Below are 27430 nucleotides of genomic sequence, written 5' to 3' on the forward strand. Positions count from 1 at the left end.
GAAACAGATGATTGTTTGAACACATGTATTTCAGTTTGTCAGCAAAACTTGTGCTGGCTGATGCTACCTGTTTTACACTTTCACAGCATGAGAAAAGGAGCAGCAGTAGAGGAAATACTGGGCTGCCATCTCTAATGCCTCTAGTCCCAGCATCAGGACACATGGATACCACAGGTACCCATGAACTCCATCAGAGGTACTCTTTTCTGGGAACAGATTACTTCATTATCTTCCAAAATTATTCTAGAGTTTCTGGGGGAGAATGGAAAATGTAAGACACCTTAAACTTCCAGACTCTCCAGTGTTCCTGTAACTATCACTATAAATCTGAACTGCTCCACCAGAACACTGACTTTTTCCTTTTTTTAATCACCAACAGTATAACATGGAGCTCAGAGGAGGAGCTCCTCACAGCAGACAAGGCTTCTGTCAGTAAGGCAGAGTTTTTCAGGCAAGTAGGTAACAATAAGGAATATTTGGAAGAATTATATCCATGTTTGTGTTTCTGAAACACAAACTGATAATGTATTAAGATTTGTGGCATTTGGAACACCATATATGTAATTTTCATAAGGTGAATTCTCAGACACAGTAAAGAAGCACAGACGAAAGTAGAATCTGGAGGTAACACTCATGTTGCCTTTGTTTCCTATGGGAATGCAAATAATGACAATTTACATCTGGAAGAAAACCTTGGATCCATACAGCTTTAAAAGAAGACAGATTGTGTTATCTAAAAACTATGAATTTTTACTCTACTTTTCTGCAGGTAGCTATTATAGCTTTCAAACATACTTTTTGAGACAGTGTATCGGAAAGAATTCCTGTATCTCAATGCATTTTAAAAACAGCAGAACAATACAAACTGGCATTAGTACAGAAAATTCTAATTAAAAAAAAAATCACAAATTGTATACCCAAATCATTTGAATTAGTTTGCAAAGTACTGACTGTGTATTAAAGCTTTGTCTAATTATTTAGTCAGTAAAATCAAAGGCTAAGCCAGGCTGATTTCATTCTTCTCTAAAACCAGGGTGGTCTACGGGCAATTTTTGATACCACTGGTGTTGCCAGGGAAACAAAATGAAAACAGGTGCCATCAAATACAAATTAAAGATTTACTTCTATTTTAAACCACCTTAAAACAAAGTTTCCATAAACTTAACTGATACTACTACAAATTTGACAATACTTTATAACAAGAAAATGATTATAAGTTGTCTTTAGACCATCAAGTTTTAACTGAAGCAGATTTAGACTGATTGGCAACCCTTCCTTTTAAATAAATAAATTTCTTCATTAAATATGCATCATCCTCCTTAAAAATTACCTAGTGTACATTTTAAGGCAATATAATACCATGACAGAAACAGGGTACATGCAGTCTTAATAAGCTTTCTTCATTCCAAATTTTATCCGCCTCCCAGTCGAAACAATTTTTTAGATTCTTTATGAAGTAAACAACCAGTATAGGCTCAAAGCATACAAAAATCTTCTGGTAAGTAGCAACAGAAGCTTAATATTTTCCTCCTAATTTGATTGCGGTTTTCTCCCACATATTAAAAAAAAAATCAAATATCACTATAACTAAAATCCAAGTAAATATACTTCTGCTTTTAAAACTTGTAATCATGTGCTAAGAATTTGGCTATACAGCAGTCAAGTCTCTAAAGCACTTCCTCCAGGTCAACTAGCTATACTGACAGAAAACATATTTAAGAAAAACTGAACATACACTTTTCAAGTACATAATTCACTTCAATATACATAATTCACATACACAAAAAACATACACAATTCACTTCAATAAATAAACATTAATTCAAGTTTCCAAAAATGTCTTAAAATTGTTTACTGAGTTCTTTCTTGGCTTAAAAAGACATTAGTTGTATACAAAAAATTCAAACAGACATTTCAACTATAAGCAATATACAGATTCCCTCCTCTTTAATGAAGCCAATTGCCAGACTGAATAAAAATTAACCTTGTATATTTAGTGCTAATCCTAGAACTTGAAAGATAATAGTAAAGAGAAATTAAAGTATATTTGTAGCTAATATGTATAGCTCTTCACTTTAAAGTTGTATACTTGACAATATCCTGGAAGGTATTACAGAATTGCTAATAAAATAAATTCTCCTAAATCTGTGCATAAACACCTTGTTGAATTATTTTCCACATCCACAGTGCAGGTTAAACAGAAAGTGAATAAATTCAGCATACAATGACATGTACAAATGATGGAAAGTTGGTTTTTTTTAAATAACAATGGCTATAAAGCTCATTAATAAAAAGTCTTCTCATGTTGAAATTGTCATTTTAAATTTAATGAATCTTGATTTACTACAGATTGCTTATTTCAAACAAAATTTTCTTGAGACAAATTGCCTATTTCAAATAAAATTTTCTTGAGATCTTCAAGTTGCAAAATAATTTTGCTTTGCACTCTGATCTATGTTTACATCACAAATGAGCAAATCTACAGCAATTTAAAACTTCTGAATAAGCTTTTTGGTAAAAGGTTGTTTGCTTGTTTGCTTTTAGCATTTGCCCAGGAGCAAGCAGCCAGCTCAGCCACAGTGGATACTGTTATCCTGTGCCATGCTACCTCTGCCAAACACATTCCGGGCTTTACCCTCATTAACAGTTCTATCAAATAATCTTCAGCAATGCTTACAGGTCCTAGGGCTTGAGCCAGTGCTCACTCAAGTCATCAAGAGTATTTCCATTAATTTCATGGCTTCATTCAACCTCTGTTTACTGTTCCAACATCTTAGAAAAATAATTTTGCCAGGTCCAACATTTACCACTGAAGCACCTTGTAAATTAATAGGTAGCATCATGGTATGGGTCCCTTTTTCAGGTTAGCACTGCTAAGAATCTGAATCACTCACAGAAGATGCACAGCATTATATGAAACTAACCAAGATCAAACTCCCTTTACAGTTATTTTAGTTAAATGTTTCAAGTTAACTCACTTGTGTGTAATTATGAAATTACTGTACTGATCCTCCACTTACTTTGAAAGTGATTAATCAAAGTCAGAGAAAACCAACCATCAACCGAAGCATGTCTCAAATTTCCTATTCAGGGGTAAGTCTAAAAAGATGCACTAATTTAATTTTAATTAAATCCTCATTTAGAAACATGCAATAAATGTTTTCCATTTAATTCAAGTTAAACTGCAGTTCCATTACAAATTTCAAATATTCTCTGCTTCTGCTACTTTATTACACATGACAGATTAACATTTCCTTTTTGAACACATTTACACCAGCAAACCCAATATAATTTAAAAATGTAATGAATTTATAATTTTAACAGTAATAAACATTTATTCTACTTCCAAAACTTCTAGTGACATAAAGAAAATTCTAGTGATGTGAAGGAGTGACAATGCATTCTCTAAGCCACAGTCAAACATGTATGCTAAATTCTGCAACTACTCTTTAACTGCACTGTTTTTATATGGCAACAGTTTTGTTACATGAACTTTCAAGCCATCTCTTCACCAGAAAAAAAAAAGCAAGCTAGAGAGATGCAAGAAAAAAGGAGGGTAAATTAAAAAAGCAATACCTAGAGGAAGACAACAATTACATACATCAGATTATAGACTTTTTCAAAACCTTTAACGTGAACAGGAATAGGATGCTATCCTCCTCCAATTTAATCACTGAGCACACCTCAAGTAATCTAGTGTTTTCACAGCAAATCAATGCTAATGTCATATCATTAAAGAGTTCAAGAAACCAGAGAGATCTGTCAATCCTTTGTTTGGGAAGCCATGTGGCAGAACCTCTTTGAAAATATTCTTGGAATATTAAGGAGAAACTTTTTATTATCTTCAGTAAGTTTTGCCAGAGAACAAATGGTATTTTCCCTATCTTACATTCCCAGTGGTATTACAAATGTCTCTTACACATAAAATAGGCTGATGTTAAACATACTATCCCCTTGCATAGTAAGCTGTCCAGTCTTGGAAACTGGATGCTGCCATGATGGCACATCATTCCCTAGGAGGCTCCATAAATGTCACTGAGTCTGGTAAAGTCAAGCGATCAACTGCTGATTGCAATTTAAGAAAATAAATAAAATATCACATGCTATATTTCATATGTTTTGCAACCAGAAACCTCTAAACTTGTCTTCAGTGTCTGAGGACAACTCACATACCATTTCTTTTTAGTCCATTTATATATTTTGACTAAGCCATGCCACGGGAATTTTCATTAAAATTTTATGCTAAGCACACTGGAAAACTGAAAGAAATTATATTTCTGTATCACAAGAAACTAGACTATACCCCTAGAGCACTTCCCTGGGTTGACTTCCTCACTCATGAAAATTTTTCCCCTTCACCTCTACAGCAGATCCATAGGAGGGCTGATTACAAACAAATAAGCAAATTATATCCTTTGGAAATTTACTGCCTGCATTAATCCTGCAGGCATTACATATTAAAAAAGAAGTTATGTTCAAAGGGTACTCTGTCTGTATCTATGACTAGCGTTTCCACGAAGAATAAGAGCTTAAGGAAGATAGCACTTGAAATCACCTTAAATAGATAAGTGAACACCAAACATATTTTAACTAAAATCATAAATTGTAGCTTTGAGTTTGGAGAACTATACACACTTTGAAATGAAAAAGAATTTAAAAAAATCTACAGAGCAGGATCTCTGCACCTCTATGAGCAGCTTGCCCAAAAGCCACAAGTGAAACTTTGACAGAAAATTATTTTTCAACAGGACCACAATTTGCCCTTTATTTAGTTTTCAATTCACTACTAAAAATAACTCAACCACAATGAAAAGTAATGTCAAGCTGACAAAACTATCTAAAACTCTCTTTTTATCTAGTAAAAAAATGCCATTACTGTAATAGTTAACATTTGCTTTAATTGTATTTCAGAAAATTTAGAAATTTGTCTCCTCACATTAAGGTACATACAGCAACCGATCAAAAACATGCTTTCATACACCCAATTAAAGAATAGCAGCTGATGAAATAAGCTATCAAGTCCAATTGTTGTTACAATTAGAGCAATTCTCCTGGTGATCAGTAGATCTGTTATCTAGATATTAAGAGTCTCGCAAACTATGCAAATATTTCATTTAGGTAGGACCTCCAGTATTTGCTCACAAAAAATGAAAACATGCACAGTTAAAATGTACACAACCACTCATTTTAGTTTGCCCAACAATTATCATCTTATTTCAGAAGCTTTGTTGAAAGGAGTCATATCATGAACGGGGTATTAGGACCTGGTCTGCACCTCAGCAATTACTTAACACACCACCAGCAGTTCAGGCAAAAAGGTCTGTTAACACACTATAAAACGTGACCATTCATTTAAAATAAATAAGTAAATACATTTATTTTGACAAGTAAAATAAGTGAATACATTTATTTTGACAAATAAAATAAATCTTGAATGAAAAAGCATTTAGTACCTTTTTTTTTTATGTATTGCCTCATCTGTTTTGGTTTTCAATTCATACAACAATTCCTGCACAGCAATTATTCACATTTTGATCAGAGCAGGTGGACAGGTTGTTTACTAATTTGAATCACCAGCATATTTAATTAAAATTTAAAGCTTTCCTTTGTTAATAACCCTTAAGTAAGTCACACTTCCTTAGAGTTCAATCCTGAAAAGCTGTTGAACAGAAAATGAAAACTACCAAAGATACAGATCAACACTGGTATTAGCAGAGCTGCATCTGATCTGAATCAGATACTACTACTACTCACTCAAGGAAAAAATGTTCTATATCCCATTAGAATATGGATTTGTATTTCTCATGGTGATTTATGTAGAAAGCAATTCCTGTAAAACTATTTTTTTTTCCTCAGTCTGCACAGAGAACATACTTTATCTTCTGCTGTTAGAAAAATACAGTCTGGTGTTAACAGTGCTTTTTTATTCTTTTTTCTTGAATAAAGTTATAACACCTATTTGAAACTTCAGCTATAAATAGTACCAGAGGCAAATATATTATGAATCAAAACTTGCTTTCAGCTGCATGCAAACTGGAAGACCACTGGAAGTTTCCCCCCATGAAGTTCAGCTGTATCACAGCAATAGCATTAAAAGATGGAAGAACAGAATGAGGCAGAGAAGGAGGAAGGCTTTGTAGGGGAACACTCAGCCATGAAAGGTCTAGAATCTAATTTTATCAATATGCCCAACCAGAAGAAGCCTCAAAGGACAATTAGGACAGCTACAAAAATGCCAGTTTGTCCATTAGGATAAGCATTTTTAAGGGTCAACTTCAGAAAAGCTCTGCAGTTTCCTTTAATAATTATTAAGTTTCAATCATAATAAAATTACAGCTGAGACTCTTTTGCAACTACCTAAATCAATTTGGTTGATGTCCAAAAACAGATTACCTATTTCTTCTACCAGTCTCACCCACACATTTTTGTCCCCACCTAGTTGGAGTACCCTGTTAACAATATCATTGAAAGCTACTTCTTGTTACTTGGTTAGTTTTCTGATCCAGCTTATCATGTGACCACCTAAACGCTAATTCCAGCAGAAATGGATGTTGAAAATGCATGGAAACAGGCAGGAATTCCACTGCTCTGCACCCATCGCCTGCATTTAGGTCTGTATAAAGCAAATACAAAAATTACATTTAAAGCCTAGAGAGGGCCAAAGGTCTTACAACAGCTCTTTGAAAACCCTGCAACAGAACACATGCTCCTCCAATTCCTCTGCTGTCACAGCCGTATCACATCAGTGCCTTAGGGTCCCCACAGCAAACACATGTTACTTGCACCTTAAAACATCACAGCTCACTGTCATTCTTCCACAAGATTGTGAAGAGTAGTAAAAAAATGAACAGTAACATACAATCAAATATCCATATTTTAAACTCTTTAAATATTAGCTCACTCTATCTTGACACAGCAGGCAAGAAGACATCAAGTTACAAATTAACAGCGTCTCATAGAAAGTTCTTAAAAGGTAAAGGACTTTTAGCAGTTAATTCAAAGTCTTCTGCAAAGATAAGCAAAAGCACTAAAAAAAGAAAACCATATAGTTTTACAAACCTAGTCTAATTTAAAAGCAGTAATGCTGAGATAAGATAGGTGAACTCTTAAAGAAAATAACAGAAACCAATGAGATAACACCATCTGTTGGAGAGAAAAATGCAAGAGTGACTATACAGAAAGAAAGAAGTGTTTTTTCTTTTTTCCTCTCCTCAATTTCTGGCACAAAAGGCATACAGAAAAGTGTCTTCTTAATGGCTGAAAAACTGGTCCCAGTCTGACTGCCATGCTCCAGATGACACCTCTTTTTTCCTTAGAGCCCTACAGAGCAATAATTCTCACTTCAATCCCCAGTTTTAATGCAATATGTTGAGAATAAAAAACCGGGAAATTGTAGTTTGTTATAAGATACATCAGGAATAAAAGGTTATTACAAACAGATTAGGCCAGAGTGGAAATGACACAGGCTAAGCAGGAGGCATGGATAATCTGGGTAAGTGTCATGGAAAAATAAATATCATGATTGAACTTAAGGCAAATGGAAGCAGTTCAAATTGGCTTCCTCCAATTCACTGCAGAACATGTGATGCCCACATGTCCATTTCCAGCAAACTTCAGCATAAAGAAACAAAGACCAATAGTGTGAAGTGTTGAAAAACCCATCTAGCACCATCTTCTTCCATTCCACAACAATGTGAATTACTGCAGCTGTCCGATAAGCATGAAAGAAAAGTGTTTGGGCTTTTTTTGTCTTTTTATTTCCTTCTCTTTTGTAAGAGAGCTACCAGCATTTATTTGAAGCACACCAACCTGTCAGTAACTGTTCACCTTGCAAAGAGGAGGAAATTTTATAAAACACACGTTACCATCCTGTAGTTGGTCTAAAAGGCACAAAAGCAGTAACTCCCCTCAGTCCATTTCCTCTGTCCACTACACACTCCTACAACTTCTCTGGCCCAGTTCTAGGAGGTTTCTATCACATTAACTTTTCAGAACATCAGCTGCTTTATCCAACTCCATATGAGGCCACAAAAATATTAGTGTTTGCTTAACAGAAAGGTCAGGAACTCCCAGCTACGGATAGTATGTCTCCAACAGCAGCAGCCCACACTTAAATTGATCATAAAAATCTCAGCCTTTCAGGAATAACTAATCACATCATTGCATAAACATGAGGAAAAATTTTAGTAAGGGTGGCCTAGAGAATGACCTCAAGAAGAGCCATGTTTAAGTTTAAAGGCTAGCTTTATAATGAAGTGTTACTAATCTACTTGTTATTAAAGCCAAATACCAGCAGCAGAAGGATCATATGAAAACTATGCAGCTTAAAGGATGTTCCACCAAAAACAATTCTCACATGATAATTTGAGATCATGGTTTGATTAGCAAAGACAGAGGATATTTCTAAAAGCATGTTACCAGTTTTTAGAAAAAGAGCAAAATCACAACTGTTACAATAAAACAGTCCATTCTTTGTGCTATCGTCACAGATTAAAAATAGCGAATTCGAAATACTAAGGATAGATATCACATGCAGAGGAGTGACTGAACAAAACAGTTAATGGTTTGAATTAAGTTTTGTCTGGGGCAGGACATAAATATTTCACTACAGGACAGCATATATGCTGCACTCAATGGGAACATGGGAATTCAGCTGTTAAAACATCACTGCAGCTTCAGAGGAAGAGATTGAGTCTTGACCTAGAACCACAATGAAGTCCCCTTTAATTAGCTCCACTGTAAATTGCTAACTGCAGACACTGTTGGCCACATTAACCCTGGGTGCTGCAGTCTACTGCAATCAACATGCTTTTAGCCCTGCTAGATGGGTTAAATTACCTAGGTTTGAGTGATTTTTTTAATCAGTAAATTCCTTGCTATTTCTAGTGGTGGTATCACCATGTTTTAGGGCAACCTTAAGGACATCTGTATTTTTTCCCTCCTTTACAACTACCTGAAAATACTCCTCCTTTTAAAAGAAACACTGAAAATACAGAAGTTTTACTTTTCATCATTAGCAAAAGCAGAAAAAGACTCTGACATCGAGTATGTGAGACAGTCCATAATTCTTAGGTGAATAAAGCATTAAAACTACTGAGCTGGCAACTGCTCTTGACCTTTGAGCCTCAAAACAAGTGCAACAACTACAGCTCCTGTTGAACACAAGTTTGCAGCAGGAACAAGTGAAATAAGTCTTGAGCTGTGCCAAGGGAAATATTGGTTGGATATTAGGAAAAAGTTTTTTACAGAAAGGGTGATAAAGTACTGGAATGGTACGCCTGGGGACGTGGTGGAGTCACCATCCCTGGATGTGTTTAAAGAAGGACTGAATGTGGCACTCAGTGCCATGGTTTAGTTGAGGTGTTAGGGCTGGGTTGGACTTGATCTTGAAGGTCTCTTCCAACCTAGTCATTCTGTGTGAAATAGCACGGATGACACACCCAAATACACTACGACAGGAATACTTAACTAGAAAAAACCTGTTTCTTCTTCCCCCCCCCCAACCTGAAATTCCATTTTGCACCCCCCACTACCTCTTTCCCAGCTGAAACTAGTACAACTCTTTGGAGTAGTCAGAGCGTGGTTAAGCAGAGGAAGCTATGCTTGTTTGCATGGAATTTGCTATTTCCTCTCTGCCAAAACACTTGTTTAAAGAAGTCATGTAATATTTCTATTAAGCTGTAAATGCAGTTGACAAGGAAATGGCCTACTGGCAGTGCATTACCTTTGTGGCAGTGCCAACCAGCCTACAGCAAAATAGTGTGCATGGTAATTTCACTATGCATTCCCAGGCAACAAAATTGTGCTTTACATAAATACCACAGAAATCCAGCAACATCTAGGAAAAGCAATGAAAATTTGCCCAAGCTTTCATGCTTGCCTGTATCAATTCTGTGTCATAACTAAAACAAAGCATCTACATATGGCCAAAAGTCTTGTGAAGCTGTATCATATGACACCAGAAAAACTATTGCAACTTAAATCTGTGTATTTCTTGTTAACCACTGTAACAACTCACTAATAAAAATTAAGAAAAACTGGAGGTATCAAATATACAAAAGAGTACTAACTACATACAAGCCCTTAAAAACCATAACGTAATTTATTAACAAGAACACATGTTGTATGTAATGCAGAATTGTGTTAGATTACATTGGCCTTTGATAGCATTCACTTGATTGCAAGAATTAAACAGATCCACAAGCATTCAAACACAATGACCTTTGATTTATAAGCAGTTATTGTCATGCACATAAAAATCTTCTGATAATGTAGTCCTCACCTTTCAACAGCTGGTGCAACTACATACAGTGATGTTACTCAGATGTAATTAAGGCATTTTCTTTAGAAGTATAACCAAAAATCCCAACACGATCAAGTGTAGCTAATTTGTCAATCATTCTTCAAAATATTTTTAGAGGTTATTTAATCTTAAATTCTCATCAAAATCCAGCTTCAGAGATACTTATTTTGTTCTCAGCTTTCACCTGAGTATTTTTAGTTTGAATTGTAATTTTAAAACCGTTAATTACATGGAAAAAAAATGGTGCAGGAAAACGATTAAACTTTGCTTCCAAAATTATGTGATGTTTCTAAATGAAAATCACTCACTAGCTTTAGCAGAAATTTCAGGAAACATCTCTGTTCCAAAGAGCACACACAACCAAAAATCAAGAACCCCACAAACAAAAATAGCACTAAATACACTTGAATTCAGAGGTGCATCACCTTACAGTAATTGTATATGAACAGTACCTTCTCCTTCTATAGTGGTGGTTTCTTTATATTAAGATTCTGATACGTGAGGCACCAGCGAAAGAAAACTGAATAAAATAACTTAGTATGCGTGACAATTTTACGGCAAATTGCTAAGATTCTTCTGGAATAAGGTATGCTTTAAGCGACATAAAGTGCCTTCTTCATTCAAAATGAGTTTTAAACAATTTAAGAATGGAACGTTTATTGAAGCTCGGTGCTATCAGCATTAGCTTTCTATAGCTCCTTACCAAATAACAGCAGCATGACTAACAGCATCGAGTTATCCCTACATAAACATTGTTCCCCATTAACTTCTCCAAGTAATTCCCTTGTAACTGCTACTCCTCATAAAGTAACTAATTCTATTTACATTTTATTTTGCAAAAAGTGAACTAATTCAGTAAAGAGACCTTAGGAGTCATTAATAAATAAAAGCTGCCAGGTGTAACTAATAATAATAATATTAGCACTGCTCCCACAGGACAGTTCTGAATTCTTCTTTAGGTCACCTTTATTTCAAAACTGCCTTTCAAAAGCAGACTGACTCTTGGTGATGCCAATCTCCAAGTGCAGTATGAAACAGATTCTATATATTACCCCAAAGCCAATTAAGAGCTTCGTGCTGCAGCTCCCTCTCAAGTGGAGATACAGGAATTCTGAAACCTTACAGAAACGTGTCAAAACACAGGCAAACTGGAGTCAAGAGGAAGCAACACAGAAAGTAAAAATTGTTAGTATTAAAATCTCTATTCATAAATGTACAGCTTTATGATTCCAGTATTAGGGAGTTTTGAATGTTTTGTGGGTTTGAGGGTTGCTTTTTTTAATACAACAAACAAAAAACACCGCCAACACACTTACCCTCATTGGGTGAATATCAGCATATGGAGGTTTTCCTTCAGCCATTTCTATTGAAGTTATACCAAGGGACCAGATGTCTGCCACACAGTTATAGCCAATCTCTTGTATGACTTCAGGAGCCATCCAAAATGGAGTTCCTATAACAGTATTACGTTTTGCCATTGTATCCTGTAATTATATTATTTATGCAATTAAACCAGAGACGCTTATTTTCAGATTATTTTTATATCAATTCTATATTTAAAAGTTAAATTATCCACCCAAAGGTCAAATAATAGTGACTTCAAATTAATACCAAACAAATTCAGCTCATCAGCCTACAGAGGCCAAAGAGGTGACAATAATCATAAACCTCCAACTAAAATTCAAAGGGATCATCAGGCACTTGAAACACTGGGTTATAAAAACAAACAACTGAAAACTAAATAGTCCTGCAGCACATTAAATAATCATCATGATAAAGAATGTTAGTTCTGTCACTACCACTAGTGGCAATGACACTGCTCAGACACAAAATTCAAGGCAGAAGACAGAGGTGAAAGAACAAGGTTGGGAGCAATACAGCATTTTAAAATTATCTTTCCACAGTTACTTACTGTTAACTGGCCAGCCACACCAAAATCAGCTAATTTTGCATGTCCTTCAGTGTTAAGAAGGATGTTTCCAGCTTTTATATCTCTATGTATTTTTCTCATAAAGTGCAAGTATTCAAGTCCTTTAAGAGTAGATTTCAAAATAGTTGCAATTTCATCTTCTGTTAGCTGCAAGAAAACATAAAACTACTTTCAGGTATACATATAAGGTCCATATATTTGACTGATTTAAATCACGATAATTTGATAGTGATTATGATAAAGAACACTATGTTTCACTTTCTTTTTCTTTTGGTCTTTCCAAGACCAGAAAGACTTCCATTTTAAAGCTAAAAAAAAAAAAAAAAAAGAACAAAAAAAATTATTAAATGCCAACTATAGAGAAAAAAAGATGTTGTGTAGCCTTGGCAGGTCAAAATGTTCTCTTAACTCTAATATAGCACAGAGTCAAATGCCATTACAAATGCTACAATAAACTGGACGTCAACTGGCAAAAAGCTGACATACATTTCATTACCAAAGAAAACACAACAGAGTGAAAAAAAATTGAGGCATATTTTGTTTTATTTGCTTCATAAGTAACACAAATCCTTGAGTAAGTCATCAGTTAGCAGCTGTTTATCCTCATCGCCTTAGATCAACACAATAGGAACACATAAGCTCCTGAACAAGTGTTATCAGAGAAACAGCAAGAGTCTCTTTTTTAGGTACTAGACCCCCTTTGGAACACCTCTCAGGCTTTCATCAGCATTTGTTCTCGAATAAAAGCAAGAACACACATGTATAATTCATTCCATGTGATGCAATTGCTCAAGGAAATACAAAGAAACTATCCATACAACTGAAATGCCAGTTAATTACAGTACACTGATTCTTCAACATAAGAACTAAAATGAACTTCACACATTCTCAGAAATGCAAGAAACTGGAAAAATGAGGATGAATACTCTGATTTTGCTACAATGCTGGGTTGCATTTTTCCCCTCTTTCCTCTACTTTTCCAATCGTACACAGGAAATAAATTAAGCACTAACAATTCCTTCCAGTTTCAGTTCTGAAAGTGTTGGTAGACATCCACACCTCTCTCGAAAAAACAACCACCACCAAAAGCCCGTAAGAAACAAAAAACCCACTCAATACTCACTCTAAGCCAAAAGAATGAATCAACAAAAACAAAAGAAAATTATTAGTCAGCAAGATTATCAGCACCTGAGCTGCTCACAAGTTTTAATTATTTAACAAACAGAACCACTTCCCTGTTGCAGCTTCTCTCTGGTCTCACAAACCTAGGTGTGGAACCCAAGGGCACAGTAACATATACATTTATTTAAACAGCAGTCCCAAGCTCCAGTCCCTCCTATCCCTGTAACTTACAGCAGTAATTCACACGGTGTCTCAGCCCCTCTTCCACTGAACCACTGTAACAGACAGATCCTAGCTGAAAACAAACCTGTCTGCCAAATTATTTTTCCAACAGAACAGTTCCTGGATTCAACTCATGGCATAATAAAGAAGGACAAAGCAAAGTAGCTGCTGCTCAAATTGGCATTGCGTTCAAAAAAGTGCATATGTCAATATACCCCAAGAGTTCCAGAGACTTTTATAAACCTTTTCCTATGCAAGCAGAGGATTAAATTGATGGTGGTATATTATCTCCAAGCCAAGAAGTTACTGCTTCTGCTAAGCATTATGCAATCCTTGCCTACCATTTTTCTCTGAGATTTTTCAGTGTTTCTATTCAGCAGCACACTGCTCAAAGCCTTTATTTGTGCTACTTTATGCTGACTGCTATGCTGCTTCAAAGGACTGCATGCCAGAAGAACTGAAAACCCTGTTATACACAGCTCAAATAAGATAACTTTCCTGGCATTGTGCCATGGGTGTAAAACCATCTACCTGATCTGGAGTCAAGCAAGAAGGGACTTTAAATCAACTGTAAGATAAACTTAAGTATGGTCAAAACAATATTTGGAGAAAGACACAATCCTCATTATGGGAGCTAAAAATTCTATGGTGAATCCCTAAAACTGTGATTATCTGCAGACTCACACTTCAGGCAATTTAAACCCTGGCTATTAAACACTGTATCTTGAATGGTTTAAGACATGCTGAGTATAACACTTTCTGCCTAAGCTTTGCCAAACCCACCCAACTTCAGAAACAATACAATGTCCCGAATCTCTAAAGCCTTCCACGCAGCAAATTCTGAACATGCAACAGAAAATGACCCTGAGCACTAACAAATGTGTAGCAAGATAAGCATACAACTTCCCTCCCACTTTCATCTAGAAACAAGTATTATGAAAAATGGTGCTTAGAGGACACAGCAGAGATCTCTCTTCAGTATGTTGTGCTTCTAAGGAGGTAAACCTCTAGCTTTAGTTCTTGAAAAATTAACCACATAGAGATCTTTGGATCATCAGCTCTAGACCGAGAAGTGGTTTTGTAGCTGTGTGGCAAAGTCCAGAGCTCAAAAGGAGAGGCTAACAGAAGACTGGAACCAAAAGCTGGCAAATAAGCTATGGAGTGAGAATCCAGCAAAGCAAAAGAGAATCCTGGAGTACTGCAGCCTGATGCACTATCTGGGGACCCTCAGCAAAATAAAGTTCTAGGTATGGCTAAATACTACAGAAGAACAAAGCATTTACACATCCAAATACACAGAGTGGTCAAAAAAGCCCAGAGAAGTGAATACCACCTCTAAGAAGGAGGCAGAGAGCACAAGTCATGTTTATCACAAACAGCAGTAACAGCAAAGCACAGGAAGAAAGAAGGAAGAATAGATTTACACTGTTCCAAGACACATCAATCCCAGCTCCAGACATCCTAGATTTATCCACTTGTGCTTCATATAATCATCATCTATATAACATGATGCAGTCACTAAAATCACTCCTGCTTATATTGTTGCTGAACATGGCCAAGTACGTGCACAATAATACTCAGACAAAATACCTAATATTATTTAGAAGAATGCAATGAATTTCCAGTCTTACATAAGAAGCGAAGAAAGTACACTCACCTTCTCTAGACAAAACTACCTTTTCAGAAAATAATGCACTGCCATATTGAACATTACCATGCAATCACCACAAAAAAAGTATTTAAAAAAATAATTCAAAATCATTAATTTCATTACTTTTGTGCCATTTAAACTTTTTGCAGAATACATACCATCTATGCATAACAGTGGAAGCACATAAATTACAAAGTTCTCCACATGTATACTTCTAAACCCAGAAACATTACTTAACTATGCAGTATAGCAGCTGAGCCATACATACACCATTTCTTCCCTCATTGGATGCACTAAGCATTGTTTTAAAAGTTCCATTATGTTGTTCCTGTAGACCAGAACCATCTTGTGCAGATGTTTTTGCACACATTAATGCTATTTAAGTATTTTGTACACTGCCTGCCAAAAAGCAAATGGTATCCTGGGCTGCATGAGATAACATTGCCAGGAGGTGTAGGAAGGCAAGAGATCCTTCCCTTCTGCTCTACACAGCTAATGCCACACCTGGAGTGCTGTGTCCAATTCTGGGCATCTCAGTATAAGAGACATGGACACACCAGAGAGTTAACAAAGGGCCACAAAGATGATCAAGGGACTGGAACATCTCTCCCAGGAGGAAAGGCTGAGAGAGCTGAGACTGTTCAGCCTGGAGAAGATAAAGCTCATGGGGAATTTTTTTTAATGTATGCAAATAACTGAAGGGAAGGTCCAAAGAGGATGAAGTCAGGCTCTTTTCAGTGGTGCCCAGTGACAGGAACAGAGGCAATGGACACACTCTGAAACACGGGAGGTTCCCTCTAAACAGCTCACTTTTTACTGTGAGTGTGACTGAGCACTGGAACAGATTACCCAGGGAAGTTGTGGGGTCTTCCTCCTTGGAAACCATGCAGAAATGGCCCTGCGCAGTCAACTCTAGATGGCCTTTCTTTAGCAGGCTGGCTGGGCCAGATGACCTCCAGAGGTCCATTCCAATATCAACCATTCAATGATTCGTATAATTTACAACTCCATACAAGAAAATTCAGCGCATTTTACACCAATTTGAATAAATCATGGGTGGCTTGTTTTAGCTGACTTGTCTATATTTAAAGTTTGAATATCACCCCAAAATAAATGAATTCCAAAATATATCACTTCTAAGGAAAAAGTAAGTTAATTAACTGTCTGAACAAAAGGCAAGTATGTGTTCCTAAGGAGGTAAGATCACTAGCTTTAGTTCTTGAAAAATTACTGGCTGAGGTCCCTGCTGACTGAAAGCTAGGCAGTGTTATTCCAATTTACAAAATGGGTATGATTGAAGATGCAGGAATCAATGTATCTGTTAGTCTAATCTCAGTTTCAACAAAACTGAGCATCATAGAGGGCATCATACTAGGTACTACTGAAAGGCTTTGAAAGAACAATGAGAACATCAGACATTGGCAACATGGGTTCACAAAGAGAAAGTCCTGTTTAATTTGATACCTTTCTATGATAAGGTCACCCACCCGCCGTGAATAAAAAGTAAGTGGTGGATACTGGTTTTTAGTTAAGTAAGGCTTAAGATGCTGCTCCTCATGGCATCCTTCTGCAAGATCAGCAGATACACAGTGAGCTGGAGGCTGAAGGGCAGAGCTCAAAGAGTTGTAGTGAATGGGGCTACATCTGGCTGGTGACCTGTCACCAGTGATGTATCCTCAATTCTAGGGCCAGTTTTGTTCACTATTTTTATCAATAATCTAGATGCAGGAACTGAATGTACCATTACTAAAGTTCACTGAGGATACCAAAGTGGGAGGTGCTGTTTGAACAAAAATACTTGCAGAGGGATTTGGACAGAATGGAACACTGAGCAATGATGAACAGGATGAAACTGAACAAGCCTGAATGACAGATTCTACATCTGGGAAGGAGTAACACAGAGACAAGCATAAACTGGGAGAGTAATGGCTCAAGAGCAGCCCTGCAGGAAGGGATCTGTGTGTGCTGGCCAGCAGCAGGCTCAGTAGGAGCCAGCAATGCAGCCTGGCAGCCCAGAGGACAAACCCCTTCCTGCATCACCAGCTGGTCACAGAGGTGACTGCCCTGCTGTACAGCCTTGGTGTGGCCTCACCTTGCTGTGTGCTCTGTGTGCTGCTCTGGGCCCCACAGCTGAAGAATGAGGGTAAAGGATGAGAACATGTCCAGAGGAAGGGAAATATTGATTTTTTTTTTTTAATGTGACAAAAAACAACATGCAGTTCTTCTTTACATCATACAGACTAGCTGACACACTAATGCAAATCTGATGGAATTTGGGGAAATAAATGCAGGCAGACACACTTCTTTAGCCTACCAATTGTTGGAAGTAACAAGGGACCGAAATACATAAAAACAGATCCAAAGCTCCTACAACCATTTCTTCACAAAACCACTAATAAACTCTTAAAATCCACATCAAAATGCTTCCTAATTATGTCTCCTCCCTTCTTTACTCTAAATCAGAATCTGTCCTCATAAGCATGGTTAGAAGTCGCTATATAGGTAGCATAGTGTATATGTCCCTACAAGTGACTTTCAATATACAAACAGCTAAGTACAGAACCAGACCATTACTTGCTTTGTCACAGCACACAACTTGCCATCTACCCAATATCCAGTACTCTCTAGTTCTGGAATCAGTTTGATATTGACATACATGCAATGCCATTGATAATCACCATACAAAACAATTAAAAGAAACAAAACTATTTCATATAAATATAAAATTCTGTTCCAGTCAACGTTGCTATCCTCATGTAGATGTATGGTTCTTACACTATTCTAGTCCTGATCAATCTATACAGGCAATATTTTTCCTGTAAAAAAGTTGGTGTATTTTATTCTGAGCTTTTACAAGCACAGCATCATTCTTCCATCAGCACAGCTCTATACCTTGCACCTCAGTATAATTTCGCAGTCATAATCTTTCTGCTTTGTTTCCAATTTCTGTTCACATCAAGATCCTCACTTAAAACCTTGTCGAACATTTATCTGTTTGGTATCTTTGGCTAGCTCTAATCCTGTATGCTGTCCCTTTGATGGGTTGGTACTACCCTCTAAATAAGAGTCAGCCATGAAGCAGCTTCTAATCCTTCACCATCAAAACCACATGCAGATTATATATTAAAAAGAATGTGAATGATTAAGATGAACAACTCTACAGCCTACATAAAATACATTAGACATGAAGCCAATCTTAAAAATCCAAATCTGGAGCAAAGCAGCAAATTCTAGTGTTCCACATCTATTAGGAGACTATAACAGACATCTAATTCAGATATTTATATCTAATTGGCTATGGATGCCACACACAAGAGGGACTGAAGGGTGCATTTATCCAGTCCATCACACACCAACTAATCCATGCAGCTGTTGGGACAACTCATCCACAGGTTCTCTTGCACACATTCTCCTTCCCGAGGCCCCTCTAAGGGGGTCTGGGTCAACTGAATTGTTTCAACTAAGTCCTTCCCAGCTGCTCCTTTTACACTAATGCATGCACATTAAATCTGATGCTTCCAGGAAGTATCACTTTACTGCATCTAAACACTCTGATTAGGTTGAACACATCGAGTAGGTCCACTCTCATGGCAAATAAAGGAGCCATTCTTCCACCAGAAGCTATGAAGCTTGAACATTTCACATCCTATCATCATCACACACCTCTCCTATTCTTCATTTACATGAAGACAAGGCTGGACTAACAAAAAACCTGGGATTCAGGAGAGATGGGCAAATAAGCAGGGAAGAGGACATGACAGCTCCCACAATACATTTCCCATTTGTAGTATTTGACAACTAACTTAGGAATTAGGCAAAAATCTTCAGAGAGAAAAAGAGTAGTTAAAGTTACAGTCCTAGCCTGAAGCCAATCTTAGATTTTAGTTCTCACTACCTGAAACTGTTTTCCTTGAGCCTCCCTTTCAGGGTAACTAGACTTTTTTTAAGCAGATCCATATGCTATGAGTAAAGATAATGCTCTTCAAACAAAATCATAGCCTCTGTCTTGGAGTAAAGTACCAAATCATGGCATTACTTAGGAGAACAAGGTTTGGTCTAAGTTTGCCAGGTAATCTTCACTTAATCCTATATTATCTAAAGAGACACCTCGATATTATAGTAATGGACAGAGTAAGAACTCACTGCCATAAGACCCAAGCTGCACATAAAATCATACAGAAAATATGCTGCAATAAATATAACAACAAATATTCACTGTACAGGTGATGATCAGTGTTAGTATTTTTTATTATTTGTTTTTCACTACATAATCTCTGTAACACAACTTTCATAATATTTCTTGAATATAATATGCAAAAACCTCATCTTCTTTTTCCTTTAAATTAGCATTTTTGTACTGGATTATTAAAGATAGTGCTAACACATTAGTCTTCTATATGTAGTTTGGAAATTACTACAGCCTAGCAGCAACATAAATTATCTAAAACATATCTATTTCAGGAAAAAAACTATTTCAGGAAATCTCATGCTTAGCATTAGCTAACATTAACACATAGACACAGGCAGATCAAGAACTGACCAGAATATCGAAGTCAGACTCTTCAGCCCTTCATTACCAAGTTCCAGCTTCCTGTAAGATATCTATGAAGTACTGAACCAGATGCTGAGCACAACCTTAGAAGTAAAGCAGAAAAGTACAGAACCTCTTTAGCACTGTACTAAGTTCAGATTTTAACTGTGATTCAGTAGCACATGCTTTGGCATGTCTACACACAGCTGTGATCAGCACCAATGGAGTTAGTCTGTGCAAAGGACTTGTAAGTTTGTGTAGGACTTTGTGCAACGTCCTCTTCTGACAAGAATAAGGTCAAGAGCTGCATTGGAAGCCCTTAACACAAGCCTGCTAAAACAATATAACTGTATGCCTTTCTAACAGGAAGCACCTATCCGAGTTGTCACTGTTTAAAACCAACTTTTCCATCATAGGGAACACATCCCATGGCTCACGAACTACACACCTGCTCATACTATCCCCAATGGGTCTGAGAGCACCACCAAGAGAGACCTTGCACAATCTTATAAGCCAACAAAAGCTGGCTGAGCATAAAGGGCAACCTCCTAGAAGTATGAAAACAGTCTTTCCTAGCAGGCAAGGTAAGTAAACACAGCAGGAGGCCATCTTGAACAAACTAAGAACTCATAACTGAAGTGCAAAAAATAAGGCATGCAAAGCACAGAAACCAATTACTAAAGATAAATAAAGAAGCACTGCCTTCATAGTAAAGAGCTGACTTACAAAGGCCAAGAATAGGGTGGACTTAAATCTGTACAGCAAAGCAGACGACAGGAAGAAGATTGTATTGGTCTATAGGCAGAAAAAGAAAGAAAGAAAGAAAGGAAATTAAAAAGAAACACAAAGATTTTGTGTTGAGTGGTCAATCTGTTGACAAGCTATGCAGAAATCTCCCAAACATGTTCCTTGCATCAGTCTTTAGTAGGGTTTCTCTGACTCTCAGTTGTCTCTGCCTAGTAGTAAAATGGAAAAAGTTAGGAATTACTCTAGTAAATTGGACAAATACAAGTCCATGAGAACAGATAAGATATATCCAAAGGTGCTAAGGAGCTGGCTAATGTCAACTCAATGCTATCTCTCATCAACTTTAAAAGGTTACAGCAATCAGGGTGTCCCCTACAATACCATCATCTTCAAAACAGGCAAGAAAAAGGACCTGAGGTACTACAGGCTGATCAGCTCATTCTCAGGCCCCAGGATATTATGGGGTGAATCCACAGAGAAGCTAATTTTTAGACACATAAATGATAAAAGTGACTGAAAACAGCCAGCATAAGTTGACCAGAAGGAAACAATGCTAAATTAACCTGGTCACTTTCCTATGAGGATAAAGAGAAAGCTAAGGATGTCATTTTGTTTGACTTTACCAAGGCTGTTGGCAGTCTCCAATATATGCTTTTAACTAAATCTGGGGAATCATGGAGAAGATGTAGCAGAACAACCGGCTGGACTGCCAGGCTCAGCAGTGGTTCAAAATGTAACCAAGAGCCAGCTATAAGCAATGTTCTCAGAGACTGATCATAGGGTGAATACTCCCAACATCTTGATCAACAACCTCAATAATGAACAAGAACACAACCCATGGTGGTTTGTGGATGACATGAAACAGGGTGGAAGCTGCCAATACAGAAAGAGGGCAGGGCTGCCATGTAGAGGGATCTCAACAAGCTGGAAGAATTAGCTTCACAAAAACAAATACAGTAGTTCAACAATGGCAGAGTCCCACACCAGGAGAGAACCACCCCATGCCATGAGCAGTATGGACTGAGAATCCATGTGGCAGGGAACATTCCTCCAGAAAAGGTTCTGGGTGGCTCCAGAAGACAAGCTGAACATCAGTCAGCAACATCAGCAATACACCCTAACCATAAACTGGCCTTCATTAGGAAAGCACAGTCAGGTCAAGCAAATATCCCCCTCTATTTAGCATTTGTGAACACAAATCTGGAACACAGTGCCCTGTTCTAGACTGCTGTAAAAGAAAGGTTAACAAACTGGAGAGTTCAGCAAGAACTGGACTAAAGGAGCTAGAACAAGCCAAACAATCCTCACTGAGCATACAAGAAGAAATAAAAGTTCACAGGGCTGAAGAAAGAGACTGTTGAGTCTCCCGCTTTTCAGATTGTTAAAATGGATCTGAACAAGGCCCTAAACACTAACTGGACTTCCTTCCTTGGAAAAGTAGATTCACCTAGCTGACTTCCAGAGGTCTCTTTCAAATTAAAATTATCACTTACTCCAGATCAGTAGCACACTGTTCACCTCCTACCTTACCACCTCTAAAATAAACGTCCGAAATCAAAACAGTAGCCTTTCTTTTACCTGGAGTCTTTCTACATTTCATCCACTTCCTCACCACAAAAATATATAGCAATAAACCCATCTAAACTTTAAAGACTCTTTTATTGTAAAATAAAATATATGTGGAAGACCATAATGAAACTTGGCTTAACTCCTTGAATGGAGACAAATTTTATTGCCCAGATTGTAAGTTTATATGCAGAGAGGTTGACTCAAACTGGAAATACATTAAAAATTCAGCTGATATTTCTGTCTCTCCAAGGCAAACAATGATGGGGTTATTTTGAAAGGAAAGAGCAGTGTGGGGAGCAATAAGGTTAAACTTCCACCCCTTATTACAATAGGAATAAGATTTTGTGTGTTTTGCAATGCAAGCTAGATACAGGGTACCAGTAGCTGACTGATGAAACATCCATTTAAACAGCTAGTTTTATTGCAAGATTTTGTTATAAATTTCTTCATATTCCATGTTTACATGATCATTTCATTGTTTGAACAACTTAAAACTGATACTAGCTGAAAATTATTTACAAGAGGGAAAAAAGCTGCTGGTTACACTGAATAATTTTAACAATTTTTTATTTGAAAAATCATTAGCAGCTCAATTTGAAAAATAAGTGCTTCAAACCACAGATGCAACTTCTGCTATTCTCCCAGAAGTTCCACAGATTTGTTTTCTAAAACATGGGTGAGGAGGCAAAGGAGATCTGTTAACTGTGCAACTAACCAGTCTGTTCAGATCAGAAAAAATCCTCAACATACCATAGTCTCTCTCATCTTTTAGCAGTGATCTGACTGCAAAGAGATCAGTAGCAAATATAAACATTGTGAAACTCAGCAAATACAGCCATTAGAACGGAAGTAGCATTTTGTAAGCTTTCTTCCAAGGACACTTTTTAAATAGAAAGTGAACTACATGATGCTGAGCATTTTAGTATTACAAGGCTAGTTTTAGGACTGCCCACAAAATGAACTCCAACTTTTTATGCACATGTAGGAAACTACAGAAATCACCCAGGAGTCAAATTCTTCTTAGAACTGACTTGCAGATGTTCATGGCACAAGTTAACAGCAGTATTTCTTTTAAAGGAAAGAGGAAGGTCAGTTAAAGTTTGTGGAGAGATAATTGTTATAGTATTTTCCAAACAAACACAGGACTTCAGAGGATGTATAATTTAATAGCATATTAGTCCTCACTGAGTGAGCATGATCTGCTAACACTGTAGAAAAAGGGGGAAGAGAGAACAGTTAGTGTATCACAAAGCACATTTACCAGAGGATGCTGCATGGCCAATCTTTGTTTTGAAACTTCCCCATTTCTGAATGCTTTTGGTCAACTGTAGTTGCATGTAATATATACACAGTTATTTTGGAAATGGATGAATACCAGTGTAGCTAGCTCCAGTTTCCTTTTCTTTCATAAAAATTAGCCAACACATAACATGCACCTTATTTCTGGCATACAAAGATTTTTCAGCTCAGGGAAAAAAAGTAATTTTCATGAGCAAATTTCCAAGCAGATAAATACAGTTTATCTGTATTAATGCAAGGTTGAAAGAAATGTCTATCATTCTGACAGTCAGACAGTACAATCCATTTCTTAAGGAACTTACAATGCTATTCTAAAGAGCTAAGGAAAAACAATTCCCAGCATTTATATAACAGTTAATCATTCAGAGCCATAGTAAGGATTTTATTAGACAAGCACTGAATAATCTCAGCATTGCATTGTAGAAGCTAGTATAAGCTTTTGTAAGGCTAAACACAGAATAAGGCAACTAGGACATTTGTGATCAAGTTCTTTCCTCCTTTTCCTCAACCTGGCTGCAGAGAAAAGTGATTTAAGAATGTTGGCCTAAGGATCAGTCTCTGAATAGCAACACAGCTGATGAGTCCATTGAGTCAATTCATCACCTGGAAGGCCCACTGACAGAACATGGTCAGCAGCACAGCCAGGATGGACTTGTCCATGGACACCAAGATCAGATAAGCAAGTGAGCCAGTGCAGAAGGAATTTCAGTCTTTGTGTATGGACTGTCCGGGTATTAATTAATCCATGTGGGCTCAACTGAGGAAGTTATACTGCAATAGACTCTACTTAAAAAATACAAGAGGTACTAGGCCCTAGACAGCTGCTTTACAGCTAATAATCACAGGAACTTCAGTGAAGCAAAGGCCTACAAATTGGAAATATTTTAACTGTGAAATTACTGAGAAACAACTGCTTAAAACTGCAAAACAACATCCTTATGAGCAAAATGCCTTTAGCCCAGATAACAAAATATTTACCCTGGATCGCCATGGTAACATACAGAGAAAGCAAATCCAGTAGGTCATTTAAATACAGCTCCCAGAGATTTGGATACACTATTCATTTGAATTAGTGGAGCTTAAACACATGGAAGAAAGTAATTAGCTAAGAAAACACAGCAGAAGCTAATCATTAAGAGTACACGAGGCATTACATATGTAACTGATAAACCAGCATGTAAAGGAAGTCATTTTAGATACAAAATGCACAATCTCTGGGTCCAACTGCACAGTACCTGCGCAGCTATCCATTCCTACTCTTGTTACTTACAATACTGACCCAAATAAGACAGGTTTGTCTGATAAACCTACAACATAGCCACTACCTGGTATGTTTCAGTCAGTTGAATTTGGTCCCCAAAGAGTCAGGATTAGAATGACTTAGTTAATCATGATCAGTGGATGAGCAAATGCATCTTCAATAATCATTAGAGAGACAAGGTTGGTGGTGTGTAAATATATTCCCCTATGTTAAGAGCAGCCAGTGAGTCTTGCTTCACACTGTAATTATCTCATCTATTGACACTGAAAGTCAGTCTCATACATGCTCTTCCTTCCCTTCCCGCACTGCTCATTCCTTGCATCACATCAAGCCACTGTGCTACCACAGTAAGTCCTGAGTTAGCTCATAAGGGGGTGGGGAGGACAGAACAGAGAGGAAGTTCCCCCATTATATCATCAATCTCATCAAAGATCACCCTGCAGCCACAGACAATCACTGCATCTGAGGCATGGAAAAGGCAGGAGGAACACATCAGTCAGGTTAGAGGACAGCAGCCGAACTGCCCTTTCTGGCAGCAACCCACAGTTAGAATGCATAAGATACTTGTACCTCCCAAACCAGTCTCTGAGGAAAGTAGACAAAACTAGATCTAAGCTTTGTTGTCCAGGACTGATGTAACACCACACCCCATGGTGCTAACAAGCACCGTGGATTTGCTGAAGCGCTGCTGATCTGCCTGGCACATTAGACGACTCCAGGCAGAATTGCGAGGGTCCATTTAACTTCAAATTAATGGCTCAGGCCTCTTGGACAAGAGCCTGCTCTTGCTAAGCTGAAAACTTCTCCATATGAATAGGCTCCAAACAGTCACTAAAAAATACCCTAACTTTGGATTCCATTTCCTTTGGTTTTAGTTGACCAGAACAGTGGAAAAAAGTTCAGTGTTGTTCGCTTTCTAGAAAAACACAATTTTTGAAAAAGTAGGGAAACCACAAAAACAGAAAATGATTGATAAATTCTTAGTTTTAGAGACAAGTAACAAAGGTAAAAACATATTAACATTTCCTCCCCAAACAGGAGCAGAAATCTACCTTTTCCTATGACTTGACTTAATAATGATCCTAGAATCATTTAAGTTGGAAGAGACCTTTAAGATCAAGTCCAAATGATAATCCTAATGGCCACTGCCCTTAAGGGTTCTTACTTCAACTTTCTCCATTTCTTTTCCTCAAATATGAAGAAGCAGGAAATAAACTTTTCCTTGGCCCAGCCACAGTCTTCAATTGACAGTTTTGGAAAGTTACTGAATACATAACTATGTGTCTGACTGTATTCAGTAAATATTCTGATAAAATAAGAAACAACTCTCTCCTTGTTTGCAAGTGAATATATTTCCTTACTACAAAACCATTTCTTATTTCCATTTAATGAATGAATGAATAAATAAATAAAAAAATAAAATGCAAGGTCATCAACAGAATGCTTAAGTAGTTTAAGCAGCCTCATTCCAGTAACAGTCACAAGCTTCCCATCAAAAACAGTTTGAGTGATCAGGCCGCTGTTCCACAAAGAGCAAGAAAATTCAAACATGTCCAAAGCCTCTGCCTAAATCTTCCAAAACTTGCGAGACAGAGGCATAGCAAGGGAGAAATTGAGGGGTTTGCTCTGCTTTTTTTTTTTTTTTTTGTTATAGGCACTAGAACACTCCCTACTCTACACCAATATGAAAATTCTGTCCAGCCTGATAGCCTGCCTGAATGTAAGTACATGCCAAGTAAACTGTGATAGTTGTCTCTTGACCTCCCCAGAGATCTGAAGTAGACAGATTTCCTGCTCCAGTCATTACCTATTTGAGTGCACAGTCATTTTTTCCCGGTCTTATTTAGTTGCCTTTTGAAAATCAACTCTCAGCACCTCTGAGAACTTCTATAACTATACTGTGACCCTAATCATCATGTGCAAAGAAAAAATTTTTGCTTTGCATCTACTGTGACGAGTGACCTCTTGTTTTGTAATAAACAGTAAGATACCCACATCTTACTTTCTTGGCACTGTGCAAGGTTTTCAAAACCTTTCCCCATGTCTCTCCCTCCAGGTACCTCTTCCCATCACAGAAATATCCAATTGCATCTGGGTATCTGCTTCTAGAGATGTAGTCTTTACTTCTACCACCCTTGTTACCCTCTTTAACTTCCATATTTCTGCTTTGTCCTTGGTACCAATGTAACCTCTGACAACCACTTTACTTATTCAACTGTTACTAAAAGTTAAGCTCAAGTGCTCATAACCTGAATATACTTTGCCTTCCTCACCAAGCTGAATGCATTTCTTGACATTTAGTTGTGCTTATTTTCTCAGTACCATAAAGCCTTTCAAGTCTTTGCCACTTTCTACCACTAGGAATATAACCTCTCTCACCAGTATTTCTACCCTCTTTCTGAAACAGGATAGCACAGACCCATGCAGTAGGCCAAAACACCATCTTTCTTATATTTAAAACAATTACACACCCGTGACAGAACTTCCCATTTACTCCCAATTACAGCTGTATTTGCTTGAAGAGCCTTTGGTGTGTAAGTCTGTCCATAAAGATTTCAGCACATCCAACCAACTTTACACCAGCCAGCATTAATTGTGTCCTTAACAACTCCTTCACAGAACTCTACTAGCCATGCACTCCATGACTTGCCTTTACAAAAGCTTTATCATTGGAATCTATGCATTTACTGATTATTCTGTGGCTTAAAATAGAATTCATCCTGTTTAATCATATCGACCTAAACAAACAGCAGTTGAAGACATAATCTGTCTGATCATCAGCATGCACTTGCTCC

General features: G+C 37.2%; 1 protein-coding gene across 1 annotated transcript in view; it reads right to left on the bottom strand.

Moving 5' to 3' along the window:
* The window catches only part of STK3 (serine/threonine kinase 3), a 129105-nt gene that overhangs the window by 90371 nt on the left and 11304 nt on the right, over window positions 1-27430 (bottom strand). Inside the window, exons 5-6 of the mRNA XM_053951610.1 lie at window positions 12216-12380; window positions 11620-11787 (exon numbers count right to left, since the gene is read on the bottom strand). Of these exons, the coding sequence (XP_053807585.1) occupies window positions 11620-11787; window positions 12216-12380 (333 nt within the window). The remainder of the gene's footprint in view (window positions 1-11619; window positions 11788-12215; window positions 12381-27430) is intronic.

The sequence above is a fragment of the Vidua chalybeata genome, chromosome 1, assembly GCF_026979565.1.
Source record: "Vidua chalybeata isolate OUT-0048 chromosome 1, bVidCha1 merged haplotype, whole genome shotgun sequence".
Taxonomy (NCBI): domain Eukaryota; kingdom Metazoa; phylum Chordata; class Aves; order Passeriformes; family Viduidae; genus Vidua; species Vidua chalybeata.